The sequence below is a fragment of the Anabrus simplex genome, chromosome 1, assembly GCF_040414725.1.
Source record: "Anabrus simplex isolate iqAnaSimp1 chromosome 1, ASM4041472v1, whole genome shotgun sequence".
In the NCBI taxonomy this organism is placed as follows: Eukaryota; Metazoa; Arthropoda; class Insecta; order Orthoptera; family Tettigoniidae; genus Anabrus; species Anabrus simplex.
The window spans coordinates 644,760,406-644,780,619 of record NC_090265.1 but is presented as its reverse complement, the minus strand read 5'-3'; the positions used below and the strand labels follow the sequence as shown (position 1 = coordinate 644,780,619).

At 37.8% G+C, this 20,214-nt stretch overlaps 1 protein-coding gene across 2 annotated transcripts in view; it reads right to left on the bottom strand.

Moving 5' to 3' along the window:
- scaf6 (SR-related CTD associated factor 6) overlaps nt 1-19,702 on the bottom strand; it is a 172,624-nt gene extending 152,922 nt beyond the window's left edge. For both annotated transcript variants that reach the window (XM_067135755.2, XM_067135757.2), the window contains exons 1-2: nt 19,538-19,702; nt 19,032-19,202 (exon numbers count right to left, since the gene is read on the bottom strand). In XM_067135755.2, coding sequence (XP_066991856.1) covers nt 19,032-19,202; nt 19,538-19,562 — 196 coding nt within the window. In that variant the 5' untranslated portion in view covers nt 19,563-19,702. The remainder of the gene's footprint in view (nt 1-19,031; nt 19,203-19,537) is intronic.
- Between the last annotated feature and the right edge of the window lie 512 nt (nt 19,703-20,214).

Here is a 20,214-nt window from a genome sequence, read left to right as displayed (position 1 = left end):
GTACAGAAAATTACTTCAACAGCCTTTGCCCCAATCCTGTTATTACTATCACAAACTGTGTGTAATTTCCCTTCATGTATTGTATTCGTAACTGGCAATTTTAAAAGTATTTTTCTTCCAAATTCATCACTTCTGCATCTTATTTGTGTATTTGACTTTTGCCACTCTAATCATCATTTGGTAGGTGCTGCTTAAATTGATGATATTGAGTAAGGTGTGGTAACAAGGAAGAGATTAGAAAGTGTTAACAGATGTTAAAAGGAAAGGGCAAACTGTGGGGAAGAACTGTTCATCAGGAATAATGTTACTTGCAACATAGTTTCTTTAAAGTATGAAGGCTTTCACGGCCGGTGTCAATATAATAAAAATCTTCCGGGCTATTATGCCGTGGTCCACTCCTCTCGCTTCTACCAGACGTTTCGACTACTGCTGCGGTAGTCATCTTCTGCGGCATTGTGTAGATACGCTCTCCTGTATCCCGCTGGCGACTGCAAAAGTTGTTTGGGAAGCAGCTGTATTTATATGTAAGTGTGCGGCCTCCAATTGGTTCACGCCGTGCATTCCGACATCTGATTGACTATCTGAAAGCACGACCTCCGATTGGGTCGCGCCGAGCAACCTGGCGTTTGGTTGGGTCTTTGAGCATATGACCTCTGATTGGTTCACGCCGTGCAGTATGTCACCAGGTTGAGTATATGAGGGCACGAATTCTAACTGGGTCGCTCCGAGCAGTCTGTCGTTTGATTGGATCTCGGAGTGCACAACCTCCGATTGGGTCGTGCCGAGCAATGGATCCTCTGGTTGGTTGACTGTAATGTCCCTGATCTTAGTAAACTTCAGCCGAACGTTGTATAAAGGGGTGTACCAGGCCTTGCTGAGTTTCAGTCCTTCCTCCTTTCTGTTAAAGTTATCCGGATGTTTATGTATTTCGATTGCTTGCCTGTAAAGACGGGCGTGAAAGTGGGATGTTGTGGCCAGTATGTCAGTATTCTCGTAACGGATCTCATGTTTTCCGTCAAGCAGTGCACGCTCCGCTACTGCTGATTTGTCATATTGCCCCAAGTGACAGTTCCTTTTGTGCTCCGTCAGGCGAGTATTGACACTTCTGCCAGTCGTGCCAATATAAACAGCTCCACAGCTGCACGGTATCCTATAGACCCCAGTAGACGTTAGAGTGTTACGTGGATCTTTGGCAAAACAGAACATGTTTCGTAGCTGTCGGGTCGGCTGAAAAATGGTTTTAACATCATGACGTTCAAGGAGCCTTCCAATACGATCCGTGACGTCCCGTATATACGGCAAATCAGCGATACCTTTCTTCCTGGGTTGTTCTCGCTTACTATTTGCTGGCTATCTTCTGGGGTGGAGTGCCTGACCTCTTGTACCGTGTAGCCATTGGTTTGTAAGGCTAAATCAAGATGCCGTAGTTCCTTCTCGATGTACTGTGGTTCACAGACACGAAGGGCGCGATCCACCAAGGTCTTCATCATGGCGCGTTTCTGGCCAGGATGGTGATTGGGAGTTTTGTTTAAGTATCGGTCTGTGTGTGTTGGTTTTCGGTATACTTGATGCCCTAGGGAACCATCATTCTTCCTCTTCACCAGCACGTCCAGGAAAGCTAATTCTCCATCCTATTCCTTCTCCACAGTGAGAAGAGACAATAGTTTTATTTGAACATGTACTGACGACATTTTTCCAATGGAAACATGAATTTTATGAACAGACAGACGGTGTTGCCATGGGAAGCCCACTTAGCAATGTTATTGCTAATTTTTATATGGAGTTCTTTTAAGAGGAAGCCCTGCAGACTGCTGTAAATAAACCCAGCTGTTGGTTCCGCTATGTGGACGACACTTTTGTGATATGGGGACATGGAGAGGAGGCGCTTGACGGTTTTCTTACACATCTGAACAGTATTCATCCTCGTATACAATTCACTGTGGAGAAGGAAAGGGAAAGGAAGCCCGACTGGCATAATTCCATTCTTTCGAATATAGCCTAGTCTAAATTTCTCAAGACTGTATGATGATCAGGTCTGAGATTTGTTTCTTGAATACAGACTATACTCATTACTAGAGCCCGGATTTCCATGCACTATCAAATCTCAAAATATGCATGCATTCATGCACTATCATATGGCAAAACATGCACAATAAACTGGAAAATATGCACTATCAAAATTCAGTTCCTTTTGAAACATGAACAAAAACTACCCTAATTTCTCCAAATTGTCTTGATTTATGCTCATCCGTTTATCATTCAGCACATACTTAAGCACAGAAAATTATCTTTTTACGTCACGAGAAGTGATAGGTGCATAATTCAATGAAGACATTTGGACAAAGTGACGTCAAATTGTACGTCTTTTGCATTTTCACCACAATACGTCTTTAATAAGCTTGACGAATTCAAACTCAGGATTTGAACGAATTAGTTTGTTCAACTTATCTCTATCTGCAGCAGCTGCTTCTCCATGCGATGATTGCAGACACATTTGAATGTCCTCAATAAGTGGTAACGATTGCTTGCTGCGATAACACAGACGTGTGACGATTGAGAGTTCCGGGTAGGACATTCCAGGATAACAACGGTAGAGGGTTCAATGAAGAACCAGAATTTGTAAGCTGCTATCCCAGTAACGCGGCGCCACAGAAGTGCGATACAAGGTTTCTTTTGTTCGTCTAACAGACGAAAAAGTGAGCCGTCGATGATTAATGCACAATTTACGGTTCAATTTATAGCAATGTACAACTGTAAAACTGGGACACCTTATTCCTAAGAATTAGATTTCGACGAGGGGCCTTCCGACTTACGTCATTGTTTACTCAAGCAACAGACAAGAAAGTGTTTGGTTAATTGCATTATACTGTGGGACCTGTACCGTTTGTAGGCTACTAACTATGCTTGTCACATAGGATGCCAGGAATACATTCTCTCCGTCTCTCAGTAATAGGCATACTGTAGCCTACAACGTGAAAAATTGTCCCAAATTCTGCAAACTAACATTCAGAAAATGCACTATGATGCAAGTTAACAATATATATGCGTCAAAGTCAGAATGAAAGTCATATTATGCAATATTAAACATCCAAATATGCGTTATTAAATCCAAAATCTTCCAAATATGCATTATGCATGAATTTTCTCCGAAAAATGCCAAAACATGCAAACATGCACGGAAAAAGAATGGTTATTTCGAATTGTTAAGCCGTAAAACGAATATTTGCAAAGTTTGAGAAGTGTAACTAGCTTATTTAAAAACATGCATTTGCATGGAAATCCGGGCTCTACTCATCACGAACTGATTGTTAGCGGGTGCAGCTCAGTTAGACGCCCATCATAACATTTACAGTTCCACTGTAACAGTGCCATAGTGAGGACTCATGCTTGTATGCATTAGGTTATAAGCAGCAAGCCACTTTCTAACCTAAACACTGCTTCAGTCTCCATCCTAGGATGAAGATGAACCCTTGACGTCCATCACTGGACGAGGTTTGAGAGAAGTTGAGTGTCTCTGAAGACATCCGAGACTCTTTTCATGGGAGAGGGGGTCCTCCCCATAAGAGGGAAGCACACTGCCTTAGGGGCAGATGCTCCTCCTGGTGTCGACACATACCCTTCAAATGGAGGACACGTTCTCACCCCCAAAGGAGAGGTGAGGGAGTGGCTGGGAAGGGCTCCCTTCTTCCCCTCATTCTATTCTTGTTAAGACAGGCTGGGAGAGACATTCCCAGATTTGATGGACAATGATGCCTCTTACATGTGATAAAATTCATTTTTGGGTCCGTATTGAAAATATTTGTATTAAATAACTCTTGTATGTTTTAATATTCATCCACCTATTCAATACAATACTTTTTTTTTTTTTATTATTAGGACATTGTCCTTATTAAAATTGTTGACATGAAATTAGTATATTAGATGGTACATGTTTCGCCCATCAATAGTGGGCATCATCAGCCATATTTTCCACCTTAGAATAGATCAGGTACCTGATTGGAAATAATCTATGAATGCTGTTAAAAACTATGTTGTATAAATATATTGGAGATTGTTAAACAACTATTACAATATAAAATGTAGTATGCTGTTATTTGACAATATTAGTAATAATATTGGAGTCGAAAACATGGCAGTTGTTTAAGAATTATGACATAATAAAAGATATTACAATGAAGATAAAAATCAGAAAATACATTCCATTTAGTTGTCAAATGGAGTATTGTTAAATTTTTTTTTTTAATGGAAAGTTAAGCAATGGTAATGGTCGTTGGTTCTTGCAATTAATAAATGTTGATTTTCATTTATTTGCTTATAGATTTTGAAGAGTTGTTTTTATGGCCTGGTTCCTTTTGAGATGATATTAGTTGGACATATTGGTGCCGTAGACTATATTGAAATCTTTGTAGGCGTCATCAGACCATCTTCTATGATGTGGTAAGAGTTTGTGATGTTGCTGTTGAGCGTGTTAGTTGGAAGGGAACGTTGTTGTCATTCTGTGATTAGCCAAAGGTATGATGAGTTCTGTAATTAAAGAGATAATCTGAAAATTTAATGAATTACCATAATTGGAATTAAGGGGCCGAATAGTGGAAGTTAAATTTGGAGTGTTGACACTTACCCCTTCGACCGCTGAGATGTTAGTTTACGTTGAGAGTTTTAGAGTAACTGACAGTCGCCGAGCTCTTACTACACGTGTTGTATTTGTGAAGTCTTGGTAGAGGGAGTTGAGCTTGAGAAGGCGTAGCTGAGGGCCCATTTACTGTGAGTAAGGAGGAGTTGTCGGCAGTGGAAGGAGGGGAGGGGGGTGGTGTGTGTGTTGGATTGGTGGGCGTGTTTACTGATTTGGTGCTAAATATTTTGTAAAAATTATTCAGAAGGAATGGTTTTTGTAATAGAATTGAAATCTGTTCATAAAGAGGACTTTTGTTATCTATTACGTCATTTAAGTTCTTGTCTTTGTTAAACTGTTGATCTAAGAAGATGTATAAGTTTTCGTATTCTGTCATGAGCTTACCTTTTTCGATTCTTTTTAAAATTTGTAAATCCTGATCTATTGTAGTGAATTTGTGACCTGTTTCTTTCATGTGGTTACTCATCGCAGAGAATTTATTATGTTTTTGGGCGTTATAATGTTCTGCATATCTAGTTGAAAAACAGCGGCCAGTTTGACCAACATAAGAAAAATTACATACGGAGCATTTAAGTCTATATATACCCAAGCTTGAATATTTATTATTGGCTGAATTGACTGAGTTGTGATTAAAAAATAAATTTTGATTTGTATTCTGTGTTGTGTAAGCAATTTTTACCTCACGTTTTCTTAAGGGATTGGTGATTTGATGGATTTTTGGGTTGGTATATGTGAATTTCACGAATTCTGGTTTGTTGGGTTTTATTGGAGAAAGGTTTGTGGTTAGTTTTAGTCTGACTTTATTAATGATTTTGCTGATCATATCTAGATTGAACCCGTTGAATCTGGCCATTTCTTTTATGAAATCTAATTCATTTTTTAGATTATTCGGTGAAAAGAGGGATTTTTAATGCTCTGTATACTAAACTGTAATAAGTGGCTTGTTTATGGGAATTTGGGTGTAAAGATTCGTTTTTTATAGTTATTGGGGTAAATGAAGGCTTGCGGTAAATTTGGAAATCAAATTTGTTCATAACTCGCGTGATTATGATGTTTAGAAAATTGACTGAATTGTGGTTTTCGTTTTATTTTGTGAACTTTATATTATCATCTAAATCATTTAGAAATGTTAGGATGTTATCACTATTGTTAAGCTGTTTATCAATAATTGCCAATGTGTCATCGACATAACGGAGCCATAAACTGAGTCAGTTAATGTTTTTTACTATTTTATTGTGTTCTAGATTGTCCATGTAGATGTCCGCTAAAATGCTGGAGATTGGGTCTCCCATAGCTAAGCCTTCTTGTTTATATATTTTGTTGTTGAAAGTGAAGTAATTATTGTGTAAAACAAAACTTAGTAACTTTATGAATTCGTCTATTTCAATTTTGCTTAATGTGCTGTGTTTGGAGAGGTTGTTTTTTATTATGGTGATAGTTTTGTTAATGGGTATATTTGAGTACATATTCGTGATACCAAAGGAACATAAGACATGATTTGGTTGTTAATTGAATTTGTTTAAAGTTTTGCAAAGTTCGATAGAATTTTTGATCGGATTTGCATTGTGAAATTTAAAATGTTTTTTTAAGAACTTGTGGAGGAACTGAGAAGTTTTATAAGTGGAACTGTTTCTGCTATTGATTATTGGTCTGATGGGGATGTCTTTTTTGTGTATTTTAGGTAATGATCTTGCTGTAGGTAATTTCGGATTCATAGTGATCATTTTTTGGTAGTCTTGTTCATTTAGTAGGAATGTTGAATTTTTAAGGAGTGTTTTTAGATTCCGTTGTGTTTTTACTATGGGATCTTTATTGATTAATGTGTAGGCTTTATCGGAGAAAAACTCTTCTGTTTTTTTTTTTATGTAGTCTTGTTTATTCATTAAAACTGTTGTATTGCCCTTATCAGCTTTTGTTACTATGATGTTATTGTTGTTAATACTTTTTACTTTTAAGGTTTTGTTTTGAAAGGTTATGATTATTATTAGTTATTATGTCATTTACGAGAGTAGGTATTTTCTTTTTTATTTCATATTTAATATCGTTTTGTTTCTCTATGGGAATCTGTGTGTTAATATTAGATTCGGTCTCGGCGATAGTGGTGATTACATCTTCATCAGCTCAAGGAGATGAATAGTGTGAAATGGTCAAATGCATCCGGTATAATTGCAAATTTAGGAATGATTTTTTCTTATACATTTGTTTAATTTCATTTCTCAGCCATATGTTGTTTACTTTATTTTGAGTGCCGTTTGACTTTTGGTATGGAATGTTTTTTTTTTTTTTTTTTTGTAGTGGTTTAAGGAACTTAGGTATTAGTCCTAGTTTCAAGCAGTCCTTAAGAAATGTTATGTCCTTTGAGATTTTACCGATCTTTATTCTAAGATTCAAATACTTATTCATTTTAATGTTTTCCTGGTTGGCTTTGATATTACATGTGATAAAATTCATTTTTGGGTCCGTATTGAAAATATTTGTATTAAATAACACTTGTATGTTTTAATATTCATCCACCTATTCAATACAATACAATTTTTTTTAAATTAGGACATTGTCCTTATTAAAATTGTTGACATGAAATTAGTATATTAGATGGTAATGTTTCGCCCATCAATAGTGGGGATCATCAGCCATATTTTCCACCTTAGAATAGATCAGGTACCTGATTGGAAATAATCTATGAATGCTGTTAAAAACTATGTCATGTAAAATATATTGGAGATTGTTAAACAACTATTACAATATAAAATGTAGTATGCTGTTATTTGACAATATTAGTGATTATTAGGGCAAGGCATTTGAGGATTTTGCATCTTTTTTTTTATGAAGGCCAAAATATAGCTTGAGTATATGTACATGTGTTTCATGAACTGACTGATTAAATAAGGGCAATTTGTTAGGACATTGTTTTTTCATTTTTTGCCGTTTACAAGAGATAGGTCATTTTTGGAGCAATTTATGGTCATTTTTGGCATTTTTAATTGTTTTCTGGGAAGTGTTATATTTCATTATATTTGGATATTTAATTAATATTATTTATGTTTACAATACTTGTCTATTATGTTTAACTTAGACAAATAACTTGCTCAAGAAAGAACATAGACTTGCAACATACCCTGTTGCCACTAGTTTTCAAGGAAAGAGTATTTTCAACTCAATTGCATTTCCAAGAAAACATACTATAAGCAGTACCTGCTTCCCCTTATGTAATACGCATAATGGACTCGCCCAAGCTGGGCATTGCTCCTTATCTTCAGCTAGATAAGAAGGAAGTCAGTCGCCCGCGTGCTGCGAGTCGAGTGAATTCTTGTTGACAAGTACTGTAAGATGCCCAAAGTTAAAGGAAGTACAATTGTTAAATTAAAACAATTTGTTACACAATATGGAGAACATATATTTTCCACTGATGGGAAAATATTATTTTGCAAAGTGTGTGATGTGTGAGTTTCAGCAGAAAAGAAGTTTACAGTTGAACAACATGTGTCGCGAGAAAAACATAAACGTGGTGTGCAGCGACTTGAAGATAAAAGAAACTATGGCTTACACCAGACACTACTGGGTGAATCTTCAACATTTTCTCCATTTTGTGAGAAACTGTGTACAGCATTTTTATGCGCCGATATTCCACTGAACAAATTGAACCATCCAAAGCTGCGTACATTCTTAGAAGAGAAAACTGGAAAATCTGTACCAGATCCCAGAACATTAAGAAAAACCTACGTTGGAAGATGCTATGACAAAACGTTACAAGAAATAAGGATAAGGGTAGGAGACGGAAACATATGGGTATGCATAGATGAAACAACAGACAGTATGGGACGATATATAGCCAACGTTATTGTAGGCATCCTGGAAGCAGGGAATGCTGGAGAACCATTTCTACTACATTGTGAGCAATTGGACAAAGCTAACTGGTCAACAATCAGCAAACTGTTTGACCAGTGTTTGAGGCTATTGTGGCCCGATGGCATTCGGAATGACAATGTGCTGCTTTTAATAACAGATGCAGCACCCTACATGGTAAAGGCTGCAAATTTGTTACAAGCGCTCTTCTCGAAAATGGTGCATGTCACATGCCTAGCCCATGCGTTACATCGGACCGCGGAAGAGGTACGACATAATTTTCCTGAAGTTGACAAGTTAATTGGGTGCATAAAGAAAGTGTTTTTAAAAGCCCCATCTAGAGTTCTAGCATTCAAAACAGAAGCTCTTGAAATTCCCTTGCCCTTTTCACCTGTTTTGACTAGATGGGGAACGTGGATTGAAGCTTGTTGTTATTACTGCGAGAACTTTGAAGTTGTAAACAAAGTGGTCGATTCCTTCGACAAAACTGAGGCTGGATCAATAAAAACAGCCCAGGAACTCTTGGCTGACAAAGAAATTGCAGGTAAACTTTCCTACATAAAAACAAATTTCGGATCCCTTCCTAATGCAATAAGTGCTCTAGAAAAATCCGAAGTGCCACTAGTGGAGCAGCTGCAAATTGTGTATAAAGTTGTGAATTATCTGAATCGTGTGTGTGGTAAAGTGGGTGAAGTTGTATCCATGAAATTGAATAAGGTGTTGCAAAAGAACAGTGGGTATAAAACTTTGTGTTCTATTGGCAAAGCATTGTCGGGTGAAAATTTTTCTCTTACCGACTGTGAATTGAATCCGGGAGATATTGCTTGTTTTCAAACCAAACCCCTTGGCACTACAGCCCTTGAAGGGCCTTGGCCTACCAAGCGACCGCTGCTCAGCCTGAAGGCCTGCAGATTACGAGGTGGCGTGTGGTCAGCACGATGAATCCTCTCGTAAGTTATTCTTGGCTTTCTAGACCGGGGCCGCCATCTCACCGTCAGATAGCTCCTCAATTCTAATACGTAGGCTGAGTGGACCTCGAACCAGCCCTCAGGTCCAGGTAAAAATCCCTGACCTGGCCGGGAATCGAACCCAGGGCCTCCGGGTAAGAAGCAGGCACGCTACCCCTACACCACAGGGCCGGCACATTGCTTGTTTTCAGTATGCACCAATTGTTTCAGTTGAGGTAGAGAGAAGCTTTTCCATGTACAAATCGTTACTTGCAGACAATAGGCAATCGTTTTCATTTGAGAACCTACGCAAAGTTTTTATTGTGCATTTCAATTCGAATTTATTGTAAACAGCCACTGAAGTTTGTTTTAAATATTCTTTGTTAATTAAATGACACCTATTTGCTAGGAAAGTATTTGAAGAATATGCCAATTCTAAAATATTTCATTTTTTTCACCAGGGGTGCAAAGTGGTATTTACTTTGTTAGTAACAAAAATAATTTAAACTTAATGCATTGTCATCCATTGAAATTCTCTCTCAAATCAGCTAATTGTTTCTTAAAGGATTAATAAATAAGTGACTTACGATTAATTTATTGGTCATTTTTTTCAAATTTTGTGTCATTTTTAAACCATTTTTAGGTCATAAATGCATTTTTTATTTTGCATTTTCTTGCTATTTTTTGGTCATTAAATGCCTTGCCCTAGTGATTATATTGGAGTCTAAAACATGGCAGTTGTTTAAGGATTATGACATAATAAAAGACATTACAATGAAGATAAAAATAAGAAAATACATTCCATTTAGTTGTCAAATGGCGTATTGTTAAAAAAAATTTTTATGGAAAGTTAAGCAATGGTAATGGTCGTTGGTTCTTGCAATTAATAAATGTTGATTTTCATTTATTTCCTTATCGATTTTGAAGAGTTGTTTTTATGGCCTGGTTCCTTTTGAGATATTAGTTGGAAATGTTGGTGCCGTAGGCTATATTGAAATCTTTGTAGGTGTCATTAGACATCTTCTATGATGTGGTAAGAGTTTGTGATGTTGCTGTTGAACGTGTTCAGCTAAGTGTGTTAGTTGGAAGGGAACGTTGTTGTCATTCTGTGATTAGCCGAAGGTATGATGAGTTCTGTAATTCGCAGGGTCCTATGTTAAATGATGCCATAGTCGTGTACCTACCTCATAGTGTATACAGACTTTTCTGCTCAGGCATTCAGCTGTGCAGAGACCTGTGTTTTCAGGTGAATACTACTGCAGGATACATGGCGCTCCCATCTGACAGGTTATGGATACTAACTAGGCTTTTGAGTGTATTCGCACACATAAGAGGCCCTTCCCCCTACAGCATGCACATCAATTTTGAATCAGTCTAAAACTTACACTCAAGAGGGGACCGATGGCCACATGACCCTCTCAGATGCCTTCTACGAAAGGCAGGGATTACCCGTGGATATATTCACACCCTCCCAACCACAGGGTGTTCAATTCACAATTTCACAGCAATAATCCAGTGATGTGCCAATGTCTCCCTTTTTAGTCCCCTCGTATGAAGGGCCAGGAATACTGTGGGTAGTTACCAGCCCTAAAGGGAGGGGGGTAATCCCATTTAGTCTGGATCATCACCTTCGGCCTGTTTGGCTTCGGAGACCCTACCAATAGCTAAACTACCATCCACATAGCTCTAGGGATCATTTGACCACGCTAGTCCCATCATCACAACAAGGTAAGGATACCTTTGATGGGGCACTTGATGTTGAAGGTGGTTGTGCTGGTAAACAACATGAATTCATCTCTCCTATGCAAGCTTCTTTACCACAATATTAAGCAGACGCAGTCCCATGCTTTTCAGATTGACCAAAATCAGACTGATTTTACAATGTACTGCAGTTGCTCATATCAAAATAAAATCCAAAGTGCACTCTGGCCATGGGCTACCATTACATTGTTTACTACACTAGTACTGATGGATGTGACTTGTAAAATTTTCCTTCTGCACCAGACTCAGGATAAAAGGACAAAGATACCATGTACTGTATGTTATGCTGACAAAGCTCTTTGAAATGTTGATGGAAGAGGGTACTGATATTACCCAATTAAAGAATATCGAGTGATGGACTCGCATCAGAGTTCAAAACACAAGTATATTACATGGTGCAGGTTCTAAAAATATTCCCTGAAAATATATAATAGAAATGTTCTGGAAAATATTTTGCCACTATCCATGGGAAGGCACAGGAAGAAATATAAAAATGTTGGTGCAGCAGTAATGCATGACTTAAGGTGAAAGGAGGATTATACATAATGCCAAGGACTTTATACAGATTGTCCATGAATTAGTTTCCTCAGAAGAGGAAATAAATCATACAGTGGATCAAGATAAGCCTATGGCGTTACTGCAATTTTGGGTATTGCATCATACCATATGAGTGAAGTCAGTGACAACAATTGCAAATTAGAAGTGGGGAGCACAAAACATTATAAACAACAGAGGTACTAAAGTCTGAGGGGTACAGAAAGGGTGAGGGGTGTAGGCAACAAATTTAAAAACTACAAAATAGTAAGTTTTTGATGCTCTCTGAACGAATTTGGAGAGAGATGTTAACTCTTTGCTGTCCCTAACGCTCCAGAGCGCTCGAGTATTATCACCTGCCTGCCGTGCTGAACGCTCCAAAGCACTCGTCACACTCGCGTGTGTGGAGAGAAATATTGAATGGTCTTGTGAAACCACACTGTATTCCCTTGACTCAGCAAGCTGGGAGGACCTTGTTGACAGCATTTCCTGTGTGTATTTCCCAAGCAGATCTTTCAGTTAGAGATTATTCTTGTTAAAGTTCGCACCATGTCGTCTGATCGCAGAGTTGTGTCGAAAGGATGAAAGAATGCGAAATTGAAGATATGTTAGAAATGAGTGGAGATAGTGAACTTTCTAGTTGTGGTTCAAAATTGTATTCTGATGAATGTAGTAGTGATAATGATTCCGAGAATCATGAGCGTAAACAAATATTGTGTGAAGATCAAGGGACAGGGCTACAAAGAAATATTACTAGTTATATCTGGAGTCACAATATTTGTTTTGATGAACTGAATATATGGGAAAACAATGCTGGTCAAAATCATGATTTACCTTCCAGGAGTTCAGAAAAAGATTTTTTTTTTTAATTATATGTGGGATCGGAATTTTATGAGCTAGTAGCAGTGCAGACGAATATTCATGCCAAATATTTACAAAGAAAAACTGGCACTGTTGATGCTACCTGGCAAGACATTAATGCCGATGAAATAAGGGCATATGTAGAAGTTCTAATTTATATGGGATTGGCAGTTTTACCTGAAAGAGACAATTAATTCGTAGGAGACTTTTGCGTGTGCCCGTTAGTAAGGCAGGCAATGACACTGAAACGGTTTAGGAAACTTGGGCAATATTTACAACTAAGGAGCCACGTAAACAGGCCAAGATCGCAAGATGAACATTACAATATTCTGTACAAAGCAAGACCAGCTCTGCAACTTACCAAAAAAATGTGGAATTTTGTATGCATATGGCCGGGAACTCGCAGTAGATGAGGCTATGATAGGTTTCAAGGGAAGATTTATCTTGAAACAGTACCTCTCAGGGAAACCCACCAAATGGGGTATCAAAGCATGGGGTATTGCTGACAGTGGAAATGCTTATCTTCTGAAATGTGAGATTTACAAGGGAAAGAAGGAAACACAGGACCAGAATTTATTATTAGGAGAGCAGGTGATTTTACACCTGACAGAGTCATACTGGGGAAAGTAGCATCACGTTTACTTTGATAACTTTTTCAGTTCTGCAAAACTGATGAAATTATTTCTAACCCATGACACCTATAGTTGTCCGACAACGGTAAATAGAAAGGGTTGGTCTGATCAGTTTAGGAAACCAGCACAGTTGAAACTCAAGCGGGGAGAATGTACGAAAATGCAAAATGAGGACGTAACAGCAATAGTCTGGTAAGATAAACATACTGTTCTTATGCCGTCAACAAATTCAGATTCTGTAAATGATGGTACAGTGAAACAAAAAACCAGTAAAGGCAATGAAGAAACAGAAATTGCATGATCTCGTGCTGTCATAAATTACACAAAACATACGGGTGGCATGGACATCAGTGATAAGAAAAGAGAATACTACAGGGTTGGGAGATCATCTAAAAAATGGTGGAAATTTATTTTTCATTTTGTGATCAATGTGTGCATTGTGAACAGTTTCATTCTTTATGAGTAACTGACCAGCTCTCACAGCTCATGGAAACAAGACAGCTGAACTTCCGGTGCAACTTTGTGCAACAGCTGATCAGGAACCTCACGTCCCGCAAACGTACGCGGAGCAAAAGAAGTTTGCCCATCGGCTGTCCAACCCCTAAATGATTTCATTCTCTTGTGAAGATACCTGGTTGTGCCAAAGTGCGTGCTTTGTGTTTACAATTGAAAAATAGGGTAGCTTCTGGGAGAGGCAAATAAACAACATCCAAATGTAAACACTGCGATCTACCACTATGCAGGACAAGGTGCTCTTTGGAATACCATCGGGAGTGAAATGTGAATACTCGAAATTAGGGCGAGTACACATTTAGGAACGAAATGCAAAAGAAATCTATATATATAAAATAAGTTTTGTCTGTACATTGCTCAGAATTTTAAAAAGATGGTATTTCTGTATCAGTCATGTCCAAAGTAGCAAAGAAATGCACTTCAGAATTTTCTGTAATTTCTGTCTGTATGCATGTAGGCCCTACACACATCACGAGAAAACGACTGAAGAGAGTTTAATGAAAATCGGTATGTAGTGTCCGGAAATAAGTCCCTACAACCTAGCCATAAATAATCTTATTCACGCTGAGAGAAATGGTAGTTTAGGGGAAGGCCTAAAATTTAATTCTCAAATATTTGTGTTAATAGTGGCCCTATCGACATACTACATCACTTAATTTATATAGTATTAAATTTCCGATCATGTATGTCTTATAAAATTTTACCGTAGCGGCTATGATAACAGAGATATTAATGAATTTGAATTTTTGTTGCTAAGTCCATATCAGCGCCAAAGAACGGGAAAATGGGTAAACAGAATTTAATGAAAATCGTTATGTAAAGTCGGGGAATAAAGAACTACAGTCTACACTATAAATAATTTCGTAAGACGCCCTAATATCACAGAGTCAAAAGAAAACTAAATGTGAAGGCCTACAATATAGAAACATTTAACAACAATAACATTACATTGACCATTGTTTGTTGTGATGTGCTTTGTGTCTTCTGTTGCCAGTCATGTCCGATAGATGGGACTGGTGTGAAAATGGGAGACCACGGAAAACCATCTTCAGGGCTGTCAACAGTGGTTTTCGAACCCACTACCTCCCGGATGCAAACTCACAGCTGCGCGCCCCTAACCAAACGGTCAACTCGCCCAGTCGTACCAAGTATAACAGCCTCCCAAATATTGGCGGGAAGTAGCTGGGGAGTTATATAACTTTCTTTTTAAGCATGACATTCCTCTGGTTCATAAATTTTCTGATACTACTGGTACGTAACAAACTGGTTCATCATAGCATTCGAGCTATTCAATCCCTACTCTGAGGCACTGATTGGAATGCTCAGGGTGTATATTTAATGGAACAATGGCAGAGAAGTGCTCACGGCTGTCTGTGGCCTGGTCATTCCAGCAATGTTAGATCGGCATCGTAGTACTGTTCGTTAAAAGTTAGAAAATGTGCGGTTTTTCATTTGAGTGAGTATTTTATATGATAACATTGCTTTTAATCCCTACATTCCTACTGACGTTTTTGTAATGGCCTAAGTTAACTGTAGTTAGGAAAACCACAAAGACAGTATTTCTGAGAATCCCGTAGCGAAGCACAGGAACATCAGATAGTTACATTTATATTTTTATTTGTTTGACTTCTAGTTATTCTTTTAAAGGATGGTATTTATGTTGCTGTGCCTATTGGGATTTAAAGGATTCTCTTAGAAAACAGAGACAGACTTTGTTCGGTGACAAAATGATAGGTTATGCTAGAGGCATAATAACATTTAGGGACTGTTTACCTTGTGGAGGTTTCGGTAATTCCATAGTTTGTAAAAAGTACTAACTAAGAAGTCGTGAAAATTTTCCACTAAGAATCAATTAATTTGTTTGTAATGTCTCAGCATACAGCAACCACCACAGTAGAAACATTTTCTTCCATGTTTGCAAGCAATGATGCCATTATCAGTTTTCTGTAATTAATCGTAAAACAATTAATTAATAACACCCTCATCCATTGGCTGACTTACACCAGAAGTATTCGGAGGCAGCCATAAGAGCTTAACGTTAGAAAGCTGTATCGCTGGATGGATGTAGCACTAAAATAATTATGACTTTAAATGGAATATTTTATATTTCCCCCATTCAATACTTATAGATATAAATACACACGTTATGTGTTTATTAGTTAAAGGACCAGGCAACTTATTTTGGAGTTTTATATTCTCCTCATTGATTGCAAGTTTAAAATTGAATCAACATGCTGAAAAATCTATCGCATATTGTTCAAGAAATATAAATGGAAAACAGCCAAAGCATTTGAGCGAGTGACGTCACTCTTGGCGAGCCGCCTCCTTCGCACTATTAATAACTGTGGCAGAATCATGCAGTGCAACTGTTGGTTTGGCATGTTTAACTACTATTAACGATACCTTGGCCCTAAGTGAAAACATGGTTTACTGTGTTGTGTACGGTTGCAACCACGCAGGCACTTTGAAAATATGGAAGGAAGAAGGTGTAGGTTTTCACAGACTCCCCAATCGAGAGAAATCTCCCGAGAGATATCGCTTAGCTATTAAAAAAATAGTCGTGCTAATTTCTCATCAACCCGACATAATTTCGTATTCTCTACATATTTCAGAGAGCAGGTCTATGAACTATCAATTAAATATAAAGCCGAACTCCTGAGACAAAATAGAAAATGTGCGTCAAAAACAGGTTCTATGCCCGCACTAGATATGAAGAGAATGAAATCTGTTCCTGTTGCAAAGCGTGCATTTACATACATTACGAAGTACTGTAATTTGAAATAGGCTATACTAAATAATAATCATCATCATCTTAATTTCCGGCTTCCCGGATCAGGTTGTGAATCAAGGACCTTCATCCCTGCCTGTCCCTCCACCACTCTTCTCCTTTTTAAAGTACATCTTCTGCTTTTCCTACCCTCTTCTCTATGCACTCCCACACTGAATCTGTCCACCTTTTCTGGGGTCTTCCGCATGGTCTCTTTCCTGTTAACTTCTCTGAAAAAGTTGTGTACTTTTAAATTTGTTATTAGTCAAAGTATTCCAGTTCTTGCACCTCAGCAGCCTGAAATGCTACGTGCACACCTACTTTTAGGGGATATTTTTCTTGAATTGCCTTCACTACACCAGATGGTAAAACTCTTCCCAAGGAGTCCATGAACTGACCCAGTACACAAACTGATGAAAGGGTACGTACCACCAGATGCAAAGAGAAACAAAAATAGTCTATTTAGCCTATACTTAAATCAATCTCATTGGAATTCGAAACTCATTATCATTACTTAGCATACACTTTACTTTGTCCCACGACACATCTTAGGGCCGGTCTCCACTGATTAACATTTAACACCAACCTGTTAAATTTAACATGTTACGATTGACATGTATATTGTGATTGTGTCTTCCAATTGACTTTGCATCTTAACTCAGAATGTTGAGATTAACACTTTTAACATGTTGGCGTGTTTTCCGCTCCAAGTGGAAAACGTGTCAAGTCAGTTCGTTGTTCGCAAGATGTCGGCACAGCTTCGGCAAATTCCGTGCTGTTTCCATATCAACAGATAGCCTAAACGACGCAAACGACGAACTACTCGTGAAGTAGGATTATAGTTGCAACACTCCGCAATACTCTTTCTCTTTGTTATATGCTACAAAGACAGTACGTGTACGCATGTAGTTCTCTCTGCACTATACCGGTACTAAAATTAATAGTCAGAAATGGAGTGGGGAAAGGAGATTACTCTGGACTTAATTAACAATATAATAGAAAGGCCTTGTTTGTGGGATATCTCATCAAAGGAATACAGAGATACAGCGAAGAAAGCTGACAGTTTCCAGGAACTTGAAATTATCTATAACTGTTCCCAAGAGTGCATCGGAAAAAAACTAGCGTTCCTCTGCTCCCAGTACAGTCGAGAATTGTGAAAAGTTCAGAAAAGTAGGAAGTCGGGAGCAGGAGCGAACGAAGTTTATACTTCAAAGTGGTTTGATTTTGAAGCAATGAGTAGGATGAGGGGAGGAAATGTGCCTAATAAAACTGCATTTCTAAATCATAACAAGAAGCAACAGTGGCAATAACAAAAGCCAAATCCTTATAATTTTTCTTCTTGCTAGTGGCTTTACGTCGCACCGACACAGATAGGTCTTACGGCGACGGTGGGATAGGAAAGGCCTAGGATTTGAAAGGAAGTGACCGTGGCCTTAATTTAGGTACAGCCCCAACATTTGCCTGGCGTGAAAAGGGGAAACCACAGAAAACTATCTTCAGGGCTGCCGACAGTGGGATTCAAACCCACTATTTCCCGGATGCAAGCTCACAGCCGCGTGCCCCTAACCGCATGGCCAACTCGCCCTGTAATCCTCTTCATCTGAGTCCATTGTCGTCGTTTGAAAATACTAGACACCACCTCAATGTATTACCACAAACTGATATAATGAACTACCTGTATATAGAAAAAGGAAGTCAATTTTGACATGTTTATTCAGTGTGGACACAATGTTAAATGAAACATTATTCAACATTTAACATGTTGATGGTGTCACCAGTTAACATTTAACATGTAGCTAAATGTTAATCAGTGGAGACTGGCATTTAGAAATATTCAAGAAAGCTAATATTGGTAACTTATATACAAACATGATGCTGTGCCCTATGTTATTTGATATATACTATTATAATAATTACAAATAAAGCATCTAATGAAAAAAAACCATTTAGTACTTATTATTTTAGAAAAAGAAAAAGTGTGTGAATGTCCTCCACATGACAATGGAACATATCTGGGATAGTTCCACAACATGAACTGAAGAGAAGACTATTAATCCAATGGACTACTGATGGTCTATCAAGAGGAAAAAGGTGACAACACATCACAATAGTTCCAAGATGAAATAACACCTGCCAACTAATTAAGACATTAAGAATGTCCATTATTCTTTTAAATCTTCAATATAATAATTTAAGAGATGTATTATACTAGAAATTTCCTAAACCATAACTTGCAGTGGATTATTATGAATAAAATAATTCGCTGCAAAATTCATAAATACAGTTAGATGAATCATTAATATTTGATCAAAACCAAACCAAACCAAACCAAACCAAACGAAACCCCATGGCACTACAGCCCTTGAAGGGCCTTGGCCTACCAAGCGACCGCTGCTCAGCCCGAAGGCCTGCAGATTACGAGGTGTCGTGTGGTTAGCACGACGAATCCTCTCGGCCGTTATTCGTGGCTTAATATTTGATCAAACAATACCTTAACAAAATTTGAATAAACACTTTACAAAATGTTAAAAGAAACTTACTTGCTTGTTCAGTTGTTACTTTATATTGATAGTAGTTGAAATGTTCTCCACCAAACAGGAAACTAAATTTTGGATTCCCCTTCTGTTTGTTTTTAGTCATCTGCTCAAACTCCGGTCCATTCCGAGCAACGAATTGGGCCAGCTTATCAATTATATTACGTAGCTCAATTTCTAAAAGAAAGACCACGTCCAATATTTAATTATGATGAGTACACTTACAACTACTATTCTCACCTGCTACAAATACTACTGCCTTCAAAATGTAAGGAATTTCATATCACACATCCACTATAAACGATGAACAAAACAAAGCATTAAGGACAGATCAAGTTACAAAAGCAATGAGTGCAGTAAACCGTATCCCCATACGTTTAACGGCTTACCGTGTCATAAAAATACCATATGGATTAACAGTGAATTAAAGTGACATACGTTATAACCTATTAACACATTACACAAAAAGTTAGGTTAGGCTAGAGGCATAATAACATTTAGGGAATGTTTACCTTGTGGAGGTTTCGGTAACTCCATAGTTTGTGAAAAGTACTAACTAAGAAGTCGTGAAAATTATCCACTAAGAATCAATTAATTTGTTTGTAATGTCTCGGCATACAGCAACCACCACAGTAGAAACATTTTCTTACGCCAAATACTATCATAGCGTTATCCAAACAAAGTTATTCCTTGACCTAGAGGATCAATTAGTATTGCTCCTTGAATATCTCGACTAAAATATCGACTGCACAAGAACTGCAAAAGCCAACCACAGTCCTCTCTATCCTCTTTTTAAACCGGTCTCCACTGATTAACATTTAAAGAACAACATGTTTAATGTTAAGAGTGTTAAATGTTAACTGGTGCCACCATCAACATGTTCAATGTTAAATGTTGAATACTGTTTCATTTAACATTGTGTCCACAATAAACATGTTAAAATTGACTTTCTTTGTTTATATATAGGCCCTAAATAGTTCATCATAACAATTTGTGGCTATACATTTAGGTGGTGTCTAGTATTTTCAAATAAGGACAATGGACTCAGATAAAGAGGATTTCGCCCTTAGTTATTGCCACTGTTGCTTCTTGTTATGACTTAAAAATGCAGTTTTATTAGACACATTTTCTCCCCTCATCCTTCTCATTGCTTCAAAAGAAAATCAGTTTGAAGTATAAACTTCGTCCG